Source organism: Saccostrea cucullata, unplaced genomic scaffold (genome assembly GCF_032062105.1).
Source record: "Saccostrea cucullata isolate Sc308-1 unplaced genomic scaffold, CSIRO_AGI_Scuc_v1 ctg270, whole genome shotgun sequence".
Taxonomy (NCBI): Eukaryota; Metazoa; Mollusca; class Bivalvia; order Ostreida; family Ostreidae; genus Saccostrea; species Saccostrea cuccullata.
Genome location: NW_026932876.1, coordinates 275203 through 297020, shown reverse-complemented (window position 1 = coordinate 297020; position 21818 = coordinate 275203). Strand labels below are relative to the sequence as shown.

The 21818-nt window shown below is 32.2% G+C and overlaps 1 protein-coding gene across 2 annotated transcripts in view; it reads right to left on the bottom strand.

Moving 5' to 3' along the window:
- Nucleotides 1–21818, bottom strand: part of LOC134236383 (G-protein coupled receptor GRL101-like) — a 50635-nt gene that overhangs the window by 20455 nt on the left and 8362 nt on the right. For both annotated transcript variants that reach the window (XM_062718546.1, XM_062718548.1), the window contains exons 3-7: nucleotides 19048–19206; nucleotides 15521–15628; nucleotides 15169–15285; nucleotides 7879–7995; nucleotides 6592–6687 (exon numbers count right to left, since the gene is read on the bottom strand). In XM_062718546.1, the coding sequence (XP_062574530.1) occupies nucleotides 6592–6687; nucleotides 7879–7995; nucleotides 15169–15285; nucleotides 15521–15628; nucleotides 19048–19206 (597 nt within the window). The remainder of the gene's footprint in view (nucleotides 1–6591; nucleotides 6688–7878; nucleotides 7996–15168; nucleotides 15286–15520; nucleotides 15629–19047; nucleotides 19207–21818) is intronic.

The window sequence follows — 21818 nt, the reverse complement described above, 5'->3', positions numbered from 1 at the left end:
AACGAAATGTATATTGTTGCTGGAGTAATTTCTTATGATCTATATTATGCTACTTTATCAATGCTTCATACCAGATAAGTAATATTTTAAAGATGTTTTAATTCTTTCAATAAATTTCAATTTCTTTTTTAGTAAATGAAGCAGATACTAGTAAGCTCTTTGTATCGAATCTTTGTAAGTCCTATATAATGTACATGTCCAATTTATTTAAAAGGTATAGCTATCGACAGTAAGAAGATTAATACCTCAAACAAAGATTTTTACACGATGACATTAGTGTGATTTGGAAACGGATATTCTGAATTTTATTTCCTTACTTCTTTATAAGTTTCTTTTCTAGATCTGTTTTAAAGGGGTTTTTTTTTCAAAAGAAAAAAAAAAACCAAAATGCTTTCAAACATTAAAGCTTGTTTTTCTGTATTCTCTTTAAAATCAATAAAGATTTTCAGGAAATAAACAGTGCATTTTGGACGAGAGGAAGTACATTTAACATGTTTATGTTTGTATGAAGCTATTTTTAAATCGATGAAAAAAAAAGATTTTGAAAAAAAAGACTGTTTTTTTTATATATAAGATTATGATTTATTCTTTAAATTTGAGGCATGTGATTTAAGGTTGCCAAATATAGCCTTCAAAGATCTAGACTCACATTATCACGATATTCACAAAATCATCGTAAAGAATTACTATGGCAGGATAAAATCAACAACCCAAATGCTATAATGAAACATCTTTCAAATATTAGTCAAAGTAAACTCAGAATTATATATAAAATAATTATTATGTTAACAATTAAACAAAAAAAAAAAAAAAAAAAAAGCAAAAAAAAAAAGCAAAAAAAAAAAAAAAAAAAATTTAAAAAAAAAAACAAAAAAAAACAAAAAAAAAAAAAAAAAAAAAAAAACAACCCAGCAACAGGTTTCTCTTTATGGAAATTTAATATTCATTAGTCTTTTCATTGCCATCTTTTAAAAGAAGATGGGCGAACAAGGCGGGCAGAATGCCTATAGCGTCAGATATTAAGAAATCATATCAAATATGTGAATTGATTATTTAAATTAACTTATAATTATTTAAATTTTTGAAATTATGAGAAAAAAAACTTTTCTCAGAGAGAAAAAAATCTCATGAAAAATTTTCTTTCATAAAATTATTAGATGGTATTCGTGGGATTCGAACCCTAGCAATAAAAATCCGCCGTATCAGTAGCATACTGCTTTGAGACTAACGCGTTAACCACTATGCTACACCACTCATGGTGATTTCAGGCATTTAAATCATGTTTGTGATATGACCCGCGACTTTATGGACTTGAAGTATTTCTCGGAAAGATGCTTATGTTGTGTCATAAAAGTGTACTTTTAAGGTATAGTGGGTCTTCTCTCCATGTTTTTGAACAACAAAAAATGTGTATTTTATTGCACACTTTTAGGATCATCTTTCAAAAAAATGGAGAGAAGACCCACCCATATTGAAAAATTTTGTTTAAGTATGAGAAAATGATCGTTTTTCTTCTTTTTAGTGTGTGTAAGCTTTTTCATAGGCATATATTTTCAGTCTTTGTGAGATTTTTGTAAATTGTAGAGATTTTACATAAAGTATACTTTAATTTTAGATGAAATATCGAGTAAAATTTGGATTCAATTGGGATTAAAATTTTCACTTCTTATCTGTCGCACTATAGGCATTCTGCCCGCCTTGTTCGCCCATCTTCTTTAAATAAAAGCAATTCATTATTACTCAGCTTTCCAAAATTCCCTGGCATACTCAACAAACTAGACTGTGACATAAGTATAATTTTTTTTAAAGATCTACAGGACATCACTAATCATACAGCAAAGGAAAAAAATGTCTTCTGTACGATATAGAAAGATAACTAACAGCAGTCAAGCTCAAAAGCCTATAAAAACAATACGTATCGGGAGCAAAGCAAACACGAATCTATTAAGACAACAGAAGTGGGATTAGGTGTCATGGAGAAGTAAGCATTCCCTGCCGACCGGTCACAACTTCTGTGTGCTCCTTGTCAGAGTCCAGGGAAAAATCATTAGACTAATCAGTGTGTAAATATTGGCTTAACATTAATATGAAAAACGCCTGTCAGCATTTGACTTAACGATAATTGTATTTGCTGTCGGGTTCATTGTACCGACAAAAGATCTGATGATTTAAACGAGATTGTTGATATTCTTGTTTTATTAACTTCTTAGTCAAAAGATTTTTTTTTTATTTTAAAAATTGTTCGCACGTATAGCTTGCTACTGAGGGACATAAACCCTATATGCAGGTATAAGAGTATATTGCATTATAAGTCAAGGAAGTTGGCGGTAGCAAAGTTAATATCAACATGTTTTTACAACGTTTTCTTGTTAGGTTACCATTGAAAAATATCCAAATATGAAACACATACAAAAATCTTATTGAATATTTACAATCAATGATATGCCATAAGATAAGATGCAATTCTGTACATATATGTCATTGAATACATCTCTGGGAAATATATTTCTATACACATACAGAAAAGAAAATGTCGGTCTCATCTAGGCTTTCCGATAACATATGCTAAAATTCAGAAACCTCTTGCATGACTTTGGAATGCCACTTATCATATTCCATAAGATGGTTTGCCTAAGGAAGAGTTTTGACAATAATTCTGTGATGAAGAATTGTATTTACTAAAGCATATCCTCTTAAGAATAATTTAAAATCCATTTTTTGGAAAACGAGATATGACTGGTTGTGTTCTGGAGAAGTACAATTCTTATTTTCGAATATTTGACTAACCGGGGAGCAAAAGACATATTTTAATTGTAATTGAGCCATGCTTAACTACTGCGTAATTGTTGACTGCTGCCAGAACAGGGCCTAAGTATTTTTGAAAAGGAAATGGCCAAAACAACAAAAACAATCGAAGAAACAACTATTGCCTTTTAGGGTGTCAAATTTAACATGTTTTCGATTGTGTTTAATGCTCCAAAATACATTTTTTAATTTTTTGCACCTAGGTAAAAATTAAGCTGGTGTACCTTTAAGCCGTGATAAAGATCCTGTATTAGCTTAGAGAGGTGACAGCAGCCACGGCGAGGACTATGCAATGGACAGCATAACTAGATAAAATTGTTCCGGATACCTAATGATTAATAGGGATTTTTGTAAGTTTGACAGAATTGCAGACACGGTGACCAGATAAGAGGGAAATGGCGTGTTTCAACCATGACAAGATGACATGCAAAATTACAACAAGCCAACCAATTCCATTTAAAATGTAGAAACCTTCGATTTAGATCGACAGGAGATAAATAACAATACCTTTGGAAATAAAATAAATCAAATTTGTTCAGAGGCAGCATGACTCAAAACTTACACAAATCAGACAAGTGCTTTTATAGTTTACTTTCCCTGGGGGTAAAATCGAGGGATTTCTAATTTTGTGGAATGGCACCGACAGGAATCTGTTTAATAAGAACTTCACAAAATCAGATAATGATATGTATTAAAACGTATTCTTTTCGTTAGTATTCATTGATGCATCTATTCTGTTTGTCATTGCCTATTCCAATGCTGTAAGCCTCTCTTATTGAGGAGTTTTGTTTTCAAAAGAAATACATATTCCAATACAAAACTTATATCCAACGTTAAGCTTTTACATTTCGAAAAGGGTATGGTTATCACCATCCTGTATATAAGATACGAGAAAATTGGAATATTTATTTTGATATCAATTTTCCCCAAGCATGCAATAGCCTAAGACTATACATATTTTTAGGTTAATTTAAGCCTGACACAAAGAAAAAAGTCGACCAGGCTACTTGTACTTTAGCACGCTGTTCAAACAAAATTAACCAATCTGTCATTTATGCAAATGTGACAAATAATTTTCATGTTTTTGAAAATAAATGCGTAGAAAATACTCCAATTAACAGCTTATATTTTTTTAATTCAAAAAATAATTCCCTTGTCCAATATAATTGATACAGACGTTTTTTAATTCAAAAAATAATTCCCTTGTCAGTAGGCATGTTATGTAGATTTGCGCAAAGGTCATTTTGCGCGCACGCACAACACGTTTTTTGAAACTCATAATATAAAGTATATATTAGTAGTACAGACGTGATGACATGACAAAATCTTTTGAAATTTTGAATATAGTCATACATTAGGGAGATCTATAGCCTGATATAAAACAATTATCATGAAAGCATGTGCATGCACGTGTGCTTGCAAGAGTGCGCATTAGAAGACAGTTTAATCAAAAATAGAGGGATTAAGTGAAATTGAAGAGACTTTCAGTATTATTTTGTCCGATTACCAAGTTGCTGTTTTACAGTACTATTACTGTCACTGTTTTACATACATATAGGAAGAAACTGTACTCATAAAAATTTCTAATTCTGAATTAAAATAGCGATACATGTAACAACATAATGATCATGAAGTAAAGGTGATACTTTGTGAAGATCGATATAAATAGTCTGGACTAAGAAAAAGATAAACAATCCTTCCAAATAAAGTTCAACAGCCATTATCGTATAAGGCTAATAGTTCACATTCTAAATGTGTTTTTAACATGAGATCTTTGAAATTTATTATAAAAATCTCCAAAATCTTCAATATGATCCTAATGAGCATGAAAACAGTTTTAAAATGTAAAAATATATGAAAGTCCTCGACTGATTAAAGGTTCAAATCTGTCTCCATGACAACCCATTATTTCATTTTTTAATGTAAATCATTTAGATGTTAAAATCTTTCAAGTGTTTAACTTAAAAGAAATTCTATCTTTTTATATATTTTTATATATTTGAAAGCGATAAAAACATCGTAAATAACCACTGAAATCATTTTTTCTTCATTTCTGACTTTTGTTGATTTATTATTTCAGCTTTCCATTTAGAAAGAATGAAATTCTAATGCATCGACTTTTAACGAACAGCTTTTCTTGTAAATCCTTTAATAATTCTATTTGTGTGAGGGAAAACAGAACATGTAGCCCATAATTTTTCAGCAGAACTTTGCCCTCAAAATTATGTGTTGAAAAGGTGCAATTTTGAGCAATAACGGAAGGGAACAACTCAGAATAGTAACAGGGTAAAAATACTGCTACTAATGATCACTCCCTGTATTTATGCTCTTTAATGATCTCTTCAGAGATTAACGCAAAATCAAAGTAGTATTATTAAGCTGTCTAAATTAAGACAGATACATTTTTTCAAACAGATAAAATATGTCCTATATTAGAACACAGGAACTAAGTTTATAACGGGAAGAAAATGTATAGCTTTACCAGGAATCAAACCCGGGACTCCTGCATCACTAGTCAGGGGAGTCGATATCCACTGCTAAAACTTTTACAATAATCCCTTCTTAAATTATCTTCGCCTCGAAGACACAACCCTGACCTTAACCTGCAAGTACAGGGATGGTCAAGGACTCCATGTTCTTAAACAATCTGAGAGAATTCCCATGGGTACCAACTGCTCTCCGTTAATTGCAGACTTGTTTTTGTATTCATATGAAGCAGAATTTAATCAAAAACTTATTCAAGAGATGGAGAAAACACTTTGGTATTCTGGTCTTTAACTTGAAATTAAGATTATTCTGGTCTTTAACTTGAAATTAAGATTATATCAAACACGTTTACATTTAATCAATTAACAATAATTACTTCCATTTATATGTCGACTCTACACATCCCAGTGAACTTGAAATAAAATATACCATAAAATCTGTTTTTTGTCTAGATATTTAAAGGGAAAAAGACGTTAATTATAACATAATCACAAAAATTAACAAATAAACGTAAATACTTTATTTTTTCAGCTTTTCTGACGAGTATAGCAATTTATTCGTATCATTTGCTTATGCGGTTTGTGTCTCCTAGTTAATACTAAAGAGTATGTTCTACGATCGAACAATTTCCAAACAAGATATTGATTAATAAGTTGAGGTTGATGAATCAAAAATATAATCGGTCTCGCTAAAAGTCATCACTTTTCTAGTTCTATGGTCGATATAATGACTTTGTCAGCAAGTACAATCTATCATTCAGTCGAATACTAACTGACCTTCTTATAGCAATTGTTAGACCTTTATTCACACACTGAATTGTTTTTGGATTTTCCGTAATTCCCATCATGACTAGGAGAACACGTTGCGTGTGACCGGTCGTCTCTTTCATGGCACCTGATCACATGTCTGATGTTGTAGAGATCCGTGTTCTGCTCCTGAGCTCTATTGTTTGAATGGACTTATGCACTTGAAAACTGTGCAGTATTTCTATATTTTATATAATTTATACAAGATTCAAAGAAGTGTACGAATATGTCGAAACTTTTATTTATACTTCTTTATCCTGCTTACAGCTGTTTTTACATGAATTTTGTAATAAATTCATCAGTGTAAATATAAAATTGCTAGATGATATTTTCACGGAAATTGCTTCTGACTTATAAAAAAGTGAAAGAAATCATCCATAGTTTGAAGATATTCAGAGACTATGATCACAGTTCAAACCCTGTCTTCGTTAACTAAAAGATATGTAACTATAAAATTTCTTGACATTGTTTTAATTGAATTTTTCTCACTTACAGTTAGCCTCATCTGACTGATCCTCGCAATCTACGAATCCGTCACACACACTGCTCGGGTATCTATAAAAACCCGACCCACACCGGTGGTACAAGTCTGTAACAAATAAAAAATGAAGCATTTCATTATTTCTGAGAGAAACAGCAACAAAATAGGAATCTCATCAATCCTGCAAGCTCAGAGAAAATTTGCAACAAAACCTGCAACTCAAAAGATCCTGTAAGGTCAGAGAAACAGCAACAAAATCGGTAACTCAAAGATCCTGTAAGGTCAGAGATATGATATAGATGCATCCTTACGTAGTGTAGAATCAAATTTGTTAAAATCATTATCCCTATGAAAAGTGTAGGCAACATCTTAAAAAATATCCTCAAGAAGACATATGAATAGGAAAGGATTCTCAGTTAGAAAAGAATCAAATTTGTTAAAATAATCACAACTGGGGTAGGTCAGGCTATATCACACAGAGAAGAAAATGTTCTGAATAACAGGGCCATTTTGATTCAAGTGGGCGTGGTAGTCCATTGACGTCTTGATTTCAAACATGGAAAGACCATTCCACAAAATCTAAAACCATTTACATTATTGTTTTGTATAAATCCTGTGTATAAGTCATATTTTGTAGTACTCTATAAAAACAGGAAAACTCTTATATTTCATGCATTTAGAGATGCCCCCTCTGGAAACAAGACAGTAGAATTTTGTGTTTTTTACATATGATGTACAATAAAGTATTGCTCATCATAGATCATAGCTTGAGCAAAAAGTCTATTGTAGTATTTGTATAATTTGCTTTAAAGTGAGGAAAATCGGCACTTTCCTATACATGTATAATCCTATTGTTAATGTACCTGTATTTTGAGACGGTCCCTTAAAAATACATTGACGGTAGATTTTTCCCAAACTTGGCATGTACAATGAAGTCAATTTAAGTTATATATAGAATAATATGAGCTCCCTTATATAAAGAAATAATGAGTCGAATAAAATGGTTTAATTTAATTTATGGTCTCGCCCAATTCGCAAAATTTCTTAACGCTAAAGAGTTTTGGCAAGTCTGATAAATTGCATGATAAAATAGTCATCTTTAAAAGATATGAATTTTTCACAAATTGATGGTCGAATGTGACACTAGGCATTATATCCTAATAATTATTTTAAAATTTTTTACTCGCATAATTACATCATACGCACTGTATGGCTTTAATATGAGACACCATAGTTTTTAACTTATTCTCCGGATTTTTGCGATTTTTGGAAACGTTCAGATATTTATGTAACACTTACCGCAGTTTTCTTCATCACTTCCGTCAAAACAGTCCTTGATTCCATCACACAGCAAATCCAGGTTGACGCACTGTTTATTCCGACATTTAAACTGAGTGGGGTAACATTCGGGATAAGCTGTAACAATATAAATAGCGTCACATTTTATGTATGTTAAATAACGTAACAATCAGGGTATGCTGTAAAAGAATATTAAAAAAAAACACTTATTGAGAGTAAATTGTAACAAAATAAATAGCGTAACATCCAGTATTAAATAATATAGTCTGACACATCTGTTTCATATATTTTATGGGTATTTCACTAGAAAAGATCTATGATCAACGTGATGACTAACTTTTCTATAGTCATCCCTTATTATGCAGCAATACCTTCATGAGTTGCATACTGGTTTTATATCACCAAGTTGATTCGATACACAAGAGCCTGCCCTGCGTATGAACCTTTTTTTAAGACGAGGTAAAACATTGACAAACAAGTTGACGAAAGAAGAATATCAGCAGTTTCGTTAAAAGTCGTCAATTCGTAACTTCTATGTTTTTGTCAGCAAGTGCATTCTATCATTAAGTCAAATGCTGACGTTTGTCAAACTCTTTGTTAGACCATTATACAAACACTGAATTGTAAATGGGTCATATCTGTTATTTCACGATCATGACAAGGAGCACATGGCGGATGTGACCGGTTGACAGGGGATGCCCACTCCTCCATGAAACCTGATCCTATCTCTGATGTTTTAGAGGTCCATGTTGGCTCTGCTCCAAAATTTGTATTGTTTCGTGGACTTTTGAGCTTGAATAATGTTCGTTATCTCCCTTTATTTTATAAATAATATCATATATTCAATTCAATTGGGCGTTATTAAAAAGGTGATATCACGGATTCGAAATATTGATATCACATATTCGAATAGGTCACATCACCTATCGATTGGAAATTAATAAATGACATAAAATATCAGAACAGCGTCTCATGTGTCAGACTGTGGTATATTTAATTTCAAATTCGATTGTATGTTATACCTCGAGTCGACGTATGAATTGAAGTAACTATTGTTAATTGATAATACTTCGTCGAGACTAGTTTTTTTAGCCACCATCAGGTTTTTTCTATCATTTGATGACGAAAGCAGCATTTGATTGGTGCTTCAATTACTCAAAGTACTCGGACTAAATATCTTCTCCTCTCCAATAATTTTTGTGAGATAAAAATTTATTCTCTAACGAACTATACAATATTGTGTTTTTATAACCAAGATTAATGCAAACACGACCGAAGGCTTCAAATTAACCGTATTTTTAAAAATTATTTACCCACAAGGGCAGTTCATGTAGAGCGAAGTGAAATATGTCTAAATCGACACTCATTTAAAGTTGAAAACAACGATTTCGACGAACAGAGCTAAATGGGCGCAAAAAGTGATGCAGAAGTTGCTTCCATTGACAGAAAAGAACATACCAGTATATACTATGCAACTGACAATGTCATTCTGCAGTCTTCGATGACATTTTTAGACAAACTTGAACTGCTTAACACTAATGCCCCCATCCCCAAAAATAATTGGAATTGTTCTACGTCCAAGGGGCATAAATCTGTCAAAAATGGCAGGATCTTACCCATAACAAAACTTGACCTAGATACGGCTGCATTTCATTTCCGGAATTTTTGGTAATTATCATTTTTTCATTTCCGACATTTTTCATTTTTCATTTCCGACATTTTTTTGTTTTCATTTCCGACATTTTTCAAATACATATGTAGTACTTTTAGTAACAGATCTGAATACTTTACTTATGAATAATTTAAAGAAAAAAAAATCATAAATAAAAACATTGAAATCCGTTATCCGTTATCCGAGTTTTGTAAATCTATCAATGACTTGGACATAAGTGTGAAACTGTCACTGACATTTAATTTAGTGCACATTAGATATGATGAAAAACTTTATACTCATCAAACTCTTTTATTTAGAGCTACGTGTATGCATATATATGTGTAGATGTTTTTAATCAATATTCTGTACTAATACTTTTAAATTCCATTTTCACTTACTTAGAAAACATTGAATTGTCGCACAGGTGAATTCCGGAAATGAAAACAAAATTATGTCGGAAATGAAAACAAAAAATGTCGAAAATGAAATTAAAAAATGTCGGAAATGCTATGCATATTTCCGGAAATGAAATGCAGCGCTAGATACTGATCTGATAAATCTGTATACCAAATTTCATTTCAGTATGTATAACGGTTGTGAAGAAAATGAACGGAAAATAAGTGGACCGACAGACCGACCACAAACAGACCGACAGAAGGGGGCATAAAAATTCATTTTGATGGTATTAATATGGTTTTTAATGGACCAAACAATATGTAATTGTCAGCCCAAAATAAAACAATATTAAACCAAAGTTAAAGACAATTTAATCCATCATTGGAAACCATTTTGTCCGGAAAGTGCTTACATGTGTATCAAATGTTATCTACCTAACACATTGGAGAAATACGGCACTCTGATGCTAAGAACTTGATTCTTCAACATGAATTGTGCAGTGAGATATGGAAGTCGCGGAAATTAATTCAGATGTAACTTATAATTAACTTCTCTTCACAAAAGGTTTGATTAGATTTGTAGAATTAAACAAGTAAATCGCTAGTCAGCCGCGAAATTAGTTGATTTTTGTTCGCGATCTTGTACATACTGCCAGCATTCATCAATTTCCAACTCTGGTTTATAAATCGATAAGAAAAAAAAATAAGTAAGTTTTCTATTGTGAATACCCCCATGGTTTACGTTATTCAAAAAGTGTCTAAAGCAATTGCCGTATTAGACCATTACAAGAGAAAGTAAGATGATGTATCGAATAAATCAGTGGATTTATTCATTAATTGTGTAATTATTTTGAAAATTTTCTTCATTAGTGAAAGGAACTCCCTTTAAAAGTCCTATTATGGAGAAGAGCTTTCAGTGATTTGGCCCTTGTGGCCTCTTAAAGAAGTCGCTAAAGAAGAAAAAGAGAAACGTTGTTTTCATTATTGGATCCCACTCTTCACTAAAATTCTCATTCTGGATTCCTCTTCGTCCTAACATTATAACCTCATAAATTACGGGGAATATAAGATTATGATATTTAAAGTTGAAATTCAAATATATTTTGAAGTATTATTTTTTGAATTTAAAATATTTTATGTACAATTTACAATAAAATATTTTACGAATATATCTACAGGAAGAGGATTCAATCCGGATATAAAAAATGAAAACTTTAAAGTAACTCTTGTTAACTGATTAAGTGTTAATTAGACATAAAAAAATTAAAGTTTTAAGACATTATAAAGGAAATTTGGATGTAAAAAAGATACATAGCGGGTTCTAGTTAATGTTTAATCATGCCTCTTTCTTTACCCCCAACTAAGATATTAACAGTAGTGAAGGAGAAACTTCAAAAATACTGTGCAACAATATATTCAAGAAGTAGTGTAAATCAGATGTGGATACTTAAAAATTCCAAGGAACTTTTGGATAAATTGAAATCACAAGATCTTAAGAATTCAGCAGCTTAAAAACTTACGACTTTTTCACTTTATACACAACCATTCCCCAAGATAAATTAAAGTCCAGGCTTTTTGATAGCACTGACAGCTGCTTTTTCAATAAAAATGGATCTCGTAAATTTACTCATCTTGTCACTTATCATTTGCAAAATTATTTCGTTAAAAACATTCTGATTGTACACACAAGTACTCTGAAGTTGACATAAAAAAGATGCTTGAGTTTCTGATTGACAATATCTATGTTGTTTTTGGAGACCAGGTCTTCTAACAATCTTTTAGAATTCCCATTGATACCAATTCCGCCCCATCGTTATTAACAGACCTATTTTTGTGTTCATATGAAGCAGAATTTGTCCAAAATCTTACACGTGACAAGAAGAAATCACTTGTTCTGGCCTTCAACTCGACAATTAGATATATCGACGAGGCATTGCCGATAAAATGACCTTGTCGGCAAATAGAATTATCACTGAGTCAAATGCTGACTGGTGTTTTTGTACTTATTGTAAGTTCATTATTTATACACTGGATTGACGACGGATGTTTCCGTTATTTCCCGATCATGACAAGCACACGTTAACACGTGTGGCCAGTCAGCAGGGGATGCTCACTCCTTCATGGCACCTGATCCCACCTCTGATGTTTCGGAGGTCCGTGTTTACTCTGCTCCTATTTTGTATTTTTAATTAGACTTTTGATCTTGAATGCTGTTCATTATCCATATGTTTCCTGTAATTGTTATATTCCTGGTTCATCCGTTTCTTTGCCGTCCGTCATATATTTTTTCCCACAAAATACATTTAAAGTAGCAGCCTATTCATCGAATACACATAGGGTCGGTGGTGTCTTGAATTAGTGCTTAAAGATTTTGACATGTTCATTTTCGCTAAATTTTATTCTAAGGGGAGTTGAGAAAAAAAACTGTTTTCCTGAAGTCCTCCTACACTTTTCTCAGTTTCCATTGACATTTGGAATGCTATTAGAAATGTCATCTCGACGAACAATTTTTCTGAATTTTGATTGCACATGAAAGTCACAAAAATGGTTCCCTAAAGTTTCCTAAAATCTTTTAAAATTTCTATTTAAAAAAAAATATTTGTATTTATAACCCTCCTTTGAAAAAGCTATCGAGATGTCCGTTTAGGTATCTGTATGTCCGTACCTATCTCTCATTTGCTAATCCTCTTTTACCAATGAATGGCGTTTGATGAGACTTTCACAGAATCTTTGTTACACAGTGCCATTGTGACCTCCTATTGTACTTTTTGATTAGACATATATTTTGGGTTAGAGCAAAGCAGAATGGCCATTCTTTCTATAATATTGAAGGGTACCAATCTCTTATCCGCACCTCCTCATATACCACTGAATAAGATTTAATATTTTTTTTCAGATTCTTTATTACAATTATGCTTTTGTGACCTTTTATTTTACTTTTTGATCTGACACTTATTTCAGATCTCCCAGAATAAAACATGGACTTTCTTTCTTTTGGAGTAGTAGGGGTACAAAAACGAAGTTTACCTACTTAGACATTGTTCCCTGAACTCCTCTTTCAGTTTTGGAAATTACCAAATTATTTTTTTCATGTACTCTGTTTATGCGCAAAACGGTTTTTGAAAAAATGTTTTACTTGGGACTATGTAAAAGAATATTATTTTGATCAGAAAAGCTTACTTAAGCCAACGGTTCAGGTGAGCTAAAAAGGGGCTAGTGAAAAGATCACTTTCTGTTGTATTGCCAATATCAGGGAGAAAAGCATTTGCTATTCATTTCATATCGTTTTTCATTTCTATATTCTTAGTTCGTTAAACTGGAAATAAAAAAAGTATTGCAGATGCATCAAATAGTACATCATGCTAGATTCAACATACGTTTTGGCCACGCTGTCAGATCGGACTTATGGTCCACTTATAAACTGATGATTAAGATTGAGAGCAGAAAGTTTGATCCCCGTTATCTTAAACATGCTGAGTCTTTCAATATCTCTCAACAGTTCTATCTGTAGAAAATTCCTTGTTTTTTAACTTCACCCAAATAAGTAAGAGTGAGTGCTTAGACTTGCGAGCTACAGGTGCTTGGCACAACCGCCACCCATTTTACACTTTGTGCCCAAAGAGTTCTATTTCGTGTCTTTTTTTCAAAGAATTACTACATATAATAAAAAAATTCAAATATGGTTTTAAAACTTCACTCATTGTTACTAAAGAAAGTAACTTAATCATTTTAAATTTGACAGTCAACGTTTTGCAACTAAATTGGATATATATTCTAAAAGTGAAGATGAAAGCTACTTGTCAATCTGATTTAAAGGTAATTATATCTTTTTATGTTAAATTTACTTGATACATATTTAATTCGTGACCAATCGCAATTTTCAGTGAAGGTAATTTTATATTTTACACCAGCGACGGTTGACGTAAACGATAAAGAAATACACAAACAATTGATAGAAATCATAAGTACAGAAAAAGATACAAAAACACACGTGGTAGTATATTTTGATAGAAGGATGAACAGTATCATTAAATGTAATCATTTCGTAAGTTGGTCGATACAATGACCTTGTCATCCAATACAATTTTTTATTGAGTCAAATGCTGACTGACGTTATTCAGACTTATTTTCAGTCTATTATTTATACACCGAATATTGACCACGGATTTTTCCAATTTTTTTTATCATGACAAGGAGCACACGGCTGGTGTGACCGGTCGGCAGGGGATGCTCACTCCTCCATGGCACCTGATCCCACCTCTGATGTTCAAGAGGTCCGTATTTGCTTTGCTCCTATTTTGTATTGTTTTATAGACTTTTGATCTTGAATACTGTTCGTTATCTCCATATGTTTCATGCAAATTAATAAAGGAAATACAATGCAGGAGTTTATCAATTGGAGGTTAATTAACATCGATCTTGGCAAAATAAAGACAAAAAAAAAAGAGCAGATTCGTGATTCTAAATTTATCGGTTGACATCAAAGTCTAATTAAGGGTTTGTTGAAAATGAATACTTAGTATACAACGGTAGGTGAAAAGAGGTTAATACTTTTCTGAAAGATCAACCTTTACGAAAAGTATTTCGTACAAGGCCGGCTCTGTATGAAATTATGTTTAGAAATTGTGTCCTTGATGTATTTCAAAATCGACTTCAACTTTGAAATTCTAAAATGTACAATACCATATATTAGCCTATGAGTCGGCCCGCTTCAAAGTCGGTTAAGTTGCAATTGACCTGCTTACATGTAATTGTCAGTTCAACTTTTTTAACGCAATCATTTGAAAATTTTAAGTAGATCCCTTGATGTTTTAACCAGGTTTCAATTAAATATTTTTTCGACATGACGACGATATTTAATTTTAAAACATATGACCAAATAAGTTAAACACACTTAAGATACAAATAAAAATAGTTAAAGTGAAATATGTAAATATTTGTGCTTATATGTACAATCAAAGCATTTATACATGATTATATATATCAAGACTTCAATAATCGTCGGAAATGCATATAAAATACCACATTTCTTAATGACTCGTCTATAAGTCGGACATAGAGTTTTAGACCAAAATTTAACTCCCAGAAAAAAAGCGACTTAAAAGCGAGTATATATGATATTCAGATAAAAGGTCAAATTGAGACTTTGGTGAATATTACATTGTTCACACATTTTGTAGATGACAAAAAGAAAAATCTTTCAAATGAGTTATCTCCCGTATTCAAAATTTCCACACTTACCACAATTGATTTCGTCACTGTTGTCTCCACAGTTGTCCTCAATATCACAAAAGTTGTCACGTGGTACACAGTAATGATTTTTACACTTCCCATGGGTAGGAGGACAGGCATACGTGACTATTAGTACATGAAATAAAAGAATTTTAAGAATTAAATGTCAGTTTTCTAAAATAAAATCTTATATGTATCAATTTATTTTCACGAAACATTATCAAAAAACATCAAGTTATAAGGATTAAAGTTGCCTGACATCGACTTTCAAGCAACATACATTCAGTTCAGAAGTTTATTCATTACAACTGATACATTTTAATAGAAAATGGATTTTTTTTTCCGAGTACGAAGTTCTTACTGCAATCTTGTTCATCAAGTCCATCAGTACAATCCTCGACCCTATCACACCTTCTGATCAAATCTATACACGTGGTGCTATTGCACTGGAATTCTGTGCTCAAACAACCTGTGGAAAAACAATGATTCTTTCACGACTTATGATAAGATCTAAACACGTAGTGTTACTACTTTAAACTCTGTGCTCATACAACCTATCGCAGGGCTTACATACAATATTTGTATATTAATAAAATCTTAACTGTTTTCGTGTTCATGCATGGAACGAACTCAAACTACTTATCATTTTTAATAATGCAACATAGCACTTCAAGTATATTTACTAGCACTTAGCATTTTCAAAATCAAGGGATTTTTTTTTATATTACGCTCCAATTTTTAGTAGTGAATTAAAGCTAAAGTCATAAATGCATCAGGAGTTAATCAAAGTCCATATGTTGCCACAGCTCATTTACACAAAATCGCTTTTTGTTGATTCGAAATAAACAGAAAATATTATGCATACAGCACATACGTCAATTTATTTTTTCTTTTTGTATCTGAGGGACAATGCAACGAAAAATTCTTAAGCAAAACAAGTCTCATAAATACCTACGTATCTGAGATGTAGACTTAAAAATAGCTATAGTAGAAATCAGAGATATATTTTGTTCGCGCCATTACCTTGGGGATGGTTATTGATTGTAAAAGACAGTTACTGCTGCTGATAAAATGCATCGATCACGGGAAACAAGAAGGAAAATTTGGCTCATCTTATCCCCCACCTGACTGACAAAACGTTTGTTTACTACATATCAGAGGTAGCGATGATGAAGTAAATATCGAACTGTTCACTTCAAACCAGCTGGCAGAAATACTCGACTCTCAGAAAGTGACAAGAGTCATAATGTACAATGATATTGTTTTGAAGCAATTATCCAGAATATAAAGAAAACGTGTCCAGAAATAAATGTCATTTAAGAATAACAATAAATTCTACTTATTAAGTTATCCTAGAAGAGAAGAAGATAAAGACTGATCAAATCACTGGAAAACATATTGATATATAGAAAATGCATTTAGAAGCTTCAAAACAAGTGGCATAGCAAATTATTCTTTCACAAGATTTATGCAGGCAGATAAATTATAATTTATGGAAGCTCAAATGCATAAAGTAATCCGAAACTTTCATCAAAAGAAGTTAAAGTTTTTTATTAGCTCTATCAATAGAAAAGGCAACCAAAGAGCATTGGGAAGCAGCAAGTTCTCAAAGAGCACGATACCAGAAACAGGGAGCTGATGCTTCTGGACAAAGTCCAACTGTGTTGTTGAACATGAATAGCAACGCTAAATCAAAACATTCTAATATTCACCAGAAACCACGTGAATGGGGGCTGTCACAGACTCAGACAAGTACGTTACTGAGAAAGAGTTCAAACTTAAAACTGGTGTCGTTTTACTATTTACATGTACTATAGATACAGTTACTCCATCTACATTACATGCGTGTATGTAAATCAATTTTAGACTATCTCTTTCAGGTAGGATCTTCTTTGGTTTTTGACTACATCAAATATTCAATGTATATTTACTTACATCGCATGCATTTAAATGTAAGAGATTTAAAAGATCACATTTTTTTCTTTTCTCATCACTATTGTACAACTTTAAATGGCAAACTGAGTTTGAAATCTAGCAGGGACTATAATTTTGGCGGAATGGTGGCGTACACAATTGTTATGAGCCAAAAATCATAAGAAAGTGTTTTTTCTCTCTTAGTAAACGTTCAAAACTTTTTGTTTTTGTATCATTTTGTATCTCTATATGACTTATTCACCATATATAAAAATAAGAAAAATTTATACATAGGACGCATATAAAAATAACTAATATATCCTTAAAAATTGAGAAAAAGAAAGAAAATTTGGATCAAGCAAAATTCATTTTGTAAATTTTTTTATGTCAATTTGGTATTTCATCTTAAAGACCCTAAATGGTAATATCTTTGTTATGCAAAAATAAATCATTTAATGTTTTGAAATAGAAGAAGGCATCGCATGATTATATAGATGCAGTAATTTATTATTCTTAATTAGCCAGGGAAAAGGTACATGTAATGATCTTGACCTGACCTTGCCTCTAATATAAAACGGTCCAAACTAATCTAACTAATACAATCACTAAGTGATATTGTCTTTGATTTGTGAAAATTTCAATAAACTTTTAAATACAAGAAATATATTTTGTATGATGAGAATCCCACCTAAAGACCATGTGTAATGCTAGTTTATTATCAATACATGTACAAGTACTAGTAGTTAGTTCCAGAATTCGGAGAATTTTAATTGCAACGGTACGATTTAAACTCAATAAATTCTAAAACTTAACTAACAAGGATTCTGAGAGTATTGCATAAGCAATACATGTCCCCTACCACGTTCCCCTTTTTCTCTTTATAGGACAAGCTCGTTTGGAACTTAAATTTAGTGCATTACCCGATCGTAATCCCAGTTATGAAAAATTAAAAATGTCATAATTCCGTCAAAAACCAATGAAGTGAAACGAAATTCAAACTTGTACTATAACTCATCAAGATACACTCACATCGCAAAAATCAGCTCAATACCTGCAACTGTTTAGAAAAAAATGCGGAAAACCAAGTAGGACAGACAGACAGCCGGACAGACGGAAAGACAGCTAGACGGACAGACAGACAGCTAGACAGACGGACTGAGAGACTCAGAGGAAACCTATAGCCCCCTCAGATTTCACCGGTAGGGGACTAAAAATTCTAAAACTTTACTGTAACTTCAGTTTTGCAACAATGTTTAATCAGTTTCTAGTTTTTGGGTGCATCATGTAATTTAATAGTTTTCTTAATTTCTCTATCCCTTACCACACGTGACTAACCTATATCCTATTTCCCATTTACATACAATCCACCACTCACGACTAACCTATATCCTATTTCCCATTTACATACAATGTATCACACGTGACTAACCTATATCATCTTTCCCATTTACATACAATGTACCACACGTGACTAACCTATATCCTATTTCCCATTTACATACAAGGTATCACACGTGACAAGCCTATATCCTCTTTTCATATAATATACCACAGGTGGCAAGCTTGTACATTGTTTAACGTCCCTTTCGATAATTTCGATAATTTTTCACTTATATGGAGACGCCACGACTTGCCGGTGGACAGTTGCAAATTTTGTCCTATACTCGGTATTTAGGGCCATTGAGCAGGGAGGGATCTTTTTCGTTCCAGCACCAACTGCGTCACGGGACCTCGGTTTATACTGTCTCATCCAAAGGACCGGTCTCCACGTCCCACAATGGGATTCGAACCCGCGATGTAAAGATCAACTCCTTACTTTGCGACTCTAGAGCAGACGCTCTAACCAATGCACCAAGCGGGCGACGAGGTGGCAAGCGAATATCATCTTTCCTTTTTACATGCAACGTGTTAACATCATTTATCCTCTATACACACATGCATCACACGCGACCATCTTCCATACCCTATACGTACCACACGTGGCTATATCCTCGTCCAGACCATTGCTACAGTCACTTACACCGTTACATTTGACCTGGTTTGGGACGCATTCTTGACTTCCCAGGTCACATATGAATACACCCTCGGTCAGACAGTCTGTTTTTGTTGGATTCTCTTGCACAAGTGAAGGGTCTGAAATAGATATTTTTAGCTCTGGTAAATAGTATTTATTTAAAAAAACCAAAAGAATGGATATCATAAAAATTGGAAGTCCATAACTGCTTTCAATTGTGAACTGGTGGTTATGAATTGGTTATATCTGCATTTTGTTTGCTGTATTCATATACATATACATGTAAATACATAAGCTTTATATTATTATGGCACCTAGCGCCGTTATCGAAGATCTTGGGATGAATGGGTACCCAAGAGCAGGGTTCTGCAAACGTAATTTTGCTGTGTTGGCCTCGATCGAAACGTAAAGTAGAAGGTATAAAATTGCATTATGATATAAAGATTCTGTGTAGTCTCATTTTTAGTAAGAGAGGAGTTCAGAATAAGAGATTATAGGTACCACCAAGTGTTACTTAGGACTTAAGGACAAATACTTATATACTGTATATACCAGATGTTTGAAAATTATGTTAGATTATATTGTGGTCTACATTAATTTGCAGAAGAAATATTTTTAGAAAATGTCATTTGAAAATTATGCATATCGATTCCTCGTAAGACGTAGCACCAAATTAATTTCTTACGGAGATGGAAGGATTTCTTTCGAAATATCCAGTTATATTATATTATATAGGGAAATTAAGGCACCATTATATATTTCAAGAAGCACTGAAACCATTCAATTTCGTAGAACTTCAATACTTTTTCATTAGGCGAAGTGATTTAATGGTCAAAATTATGCATAGCATTCCCTCCGTCTAGTAACAACATTCAGATGAACACAATATCTTCATTAATGCCTCCCCGAGTTCAAGATCTATAGTACTTATTAAGGTATTGAATCGCTGGCAAAAGTTTCAGGTTTCAAAAGTCAGGTACGTGTACGCACAAGCTATATCTAACAAAGTTTTCATGGGAGGCGATAAAAAAAATATAACCAAAATGAGTTAATTTTAAGGAAATTTCTGAAATTTAATTTTATTCCTTTCCACTTTAAGTAAAATTTGGTTGTTATGAGATCGACATTGTTTAATACGTCAGGCTAAAAACTTAATCTTTATTTCAAAATGTTTTTTTCGATAGAAATAAAATCTGGAACATATCAAATCATCAAATAAAATGAGCATTCTAATTTGTCAAATAATTTTCACAAAAAATTTCTACACATAAATGATGCTTAAAATTCTAGAGGGCATTACGAAATTTTTATAAGAAATTTTGAAATTATAGAAAGATTATAGAAAATTATATATGGTAGGATAAGTTATTACTCATCCAAAGACTTCTTTGATAAATTTATTAAAGGAATTTTATACGGTAGATCTATTTGCCTTCATACTTTATAAAAGTTCTTAAAACCTTAAATATTTTAAGTTGTGATTATCAATACTTACTTTTATTCGATTATATCACTTGATTGATAATGAATCTGTTTTCTTTCTCTTTATTGGGTGTAAATTACAATAAATTCAATATCCACAGAACAGAGGAAACCTTTGACCACGCGGTCGAATTTTCCGCAAATTAATATTGGCTTCTGTAATTTCCATATCAGAGACACTGGCCGTGGAACTTGTACTGCTTTCCGCTTTGGAATTCATAATTGTGCAATAACAAGTTCAGAGAAAGAGCCTATTGTAGAAAATAATGGATTCATATGAATAAAAGCATAGAACCCTGCTTTTACATTCAAACATAGGCCTTTCGAATTGTATGTAAGTTACCAGTAAATATGGACTATACTGCCTTCACTGCAATCTCTGAATGCTTTCATCTATATACAAGGTTCTTGCTATGAGAGATGCCCCGTTCATTTTCTTCAATAATCTAACAGCGTTCAAGAAACGTTTCTAAACCTTTTAAGAAATTTGCCCTTAACTATTAAAATCACATCGTAGAATGCGTATTTCATCGTAAAAAAAGGAGATTCAGAATATTTAAAAATTCTAGAATATCCAAACAGCCATGATGTATTTTGTAATCTAATTAACATACTTTCTCCAAAATCTCTGAAAGTTAGTTATGGAATACATAAGGTGGATAAATAAAAACGAAAATGTTTGCCAACCAAACGCCTGTGGAAATATTTTTAATTAATACGAATTGATCTTAAGCTAAAATTATTTGTGAGAAACACGTCATGTTAACAAAAACAATATACGATCTATCAACGGATATGCATTACATTGTATATCAAATAATGTTGTACTCAGTTTATGTCTGTAGTAAGTTGAAAATCAGTTTTATTTGCAAACTGTAATCCTTAATTAACATCTTGATTCTTTTAAGCTTTTTCAATATACAAATGTAATTGCATATATAGGATATGACCTTCCTGTTACATATCGTACATTTCATTGCATTTTTGTAAACAAAAGTTAATGATTATGCCTTTGAAGCTGTTGGTGTCCAGGTTTGATCAAAACTTTTTTCAAAACCTTTTTACAAACTGATGGCATGTCTAAATGATAACCTTTGACAAGATCAGGGTAATTGAAGGTTGAATTAATTTCTTACCATTTTCTGTAACATTAGTTTGGACAAACATCAAGTTTATATTTGACACAAGGGTTTCTTAAAATCAGAGGATGTTATTTTAATGAAACATACGGAGATAACGAACAGTATTC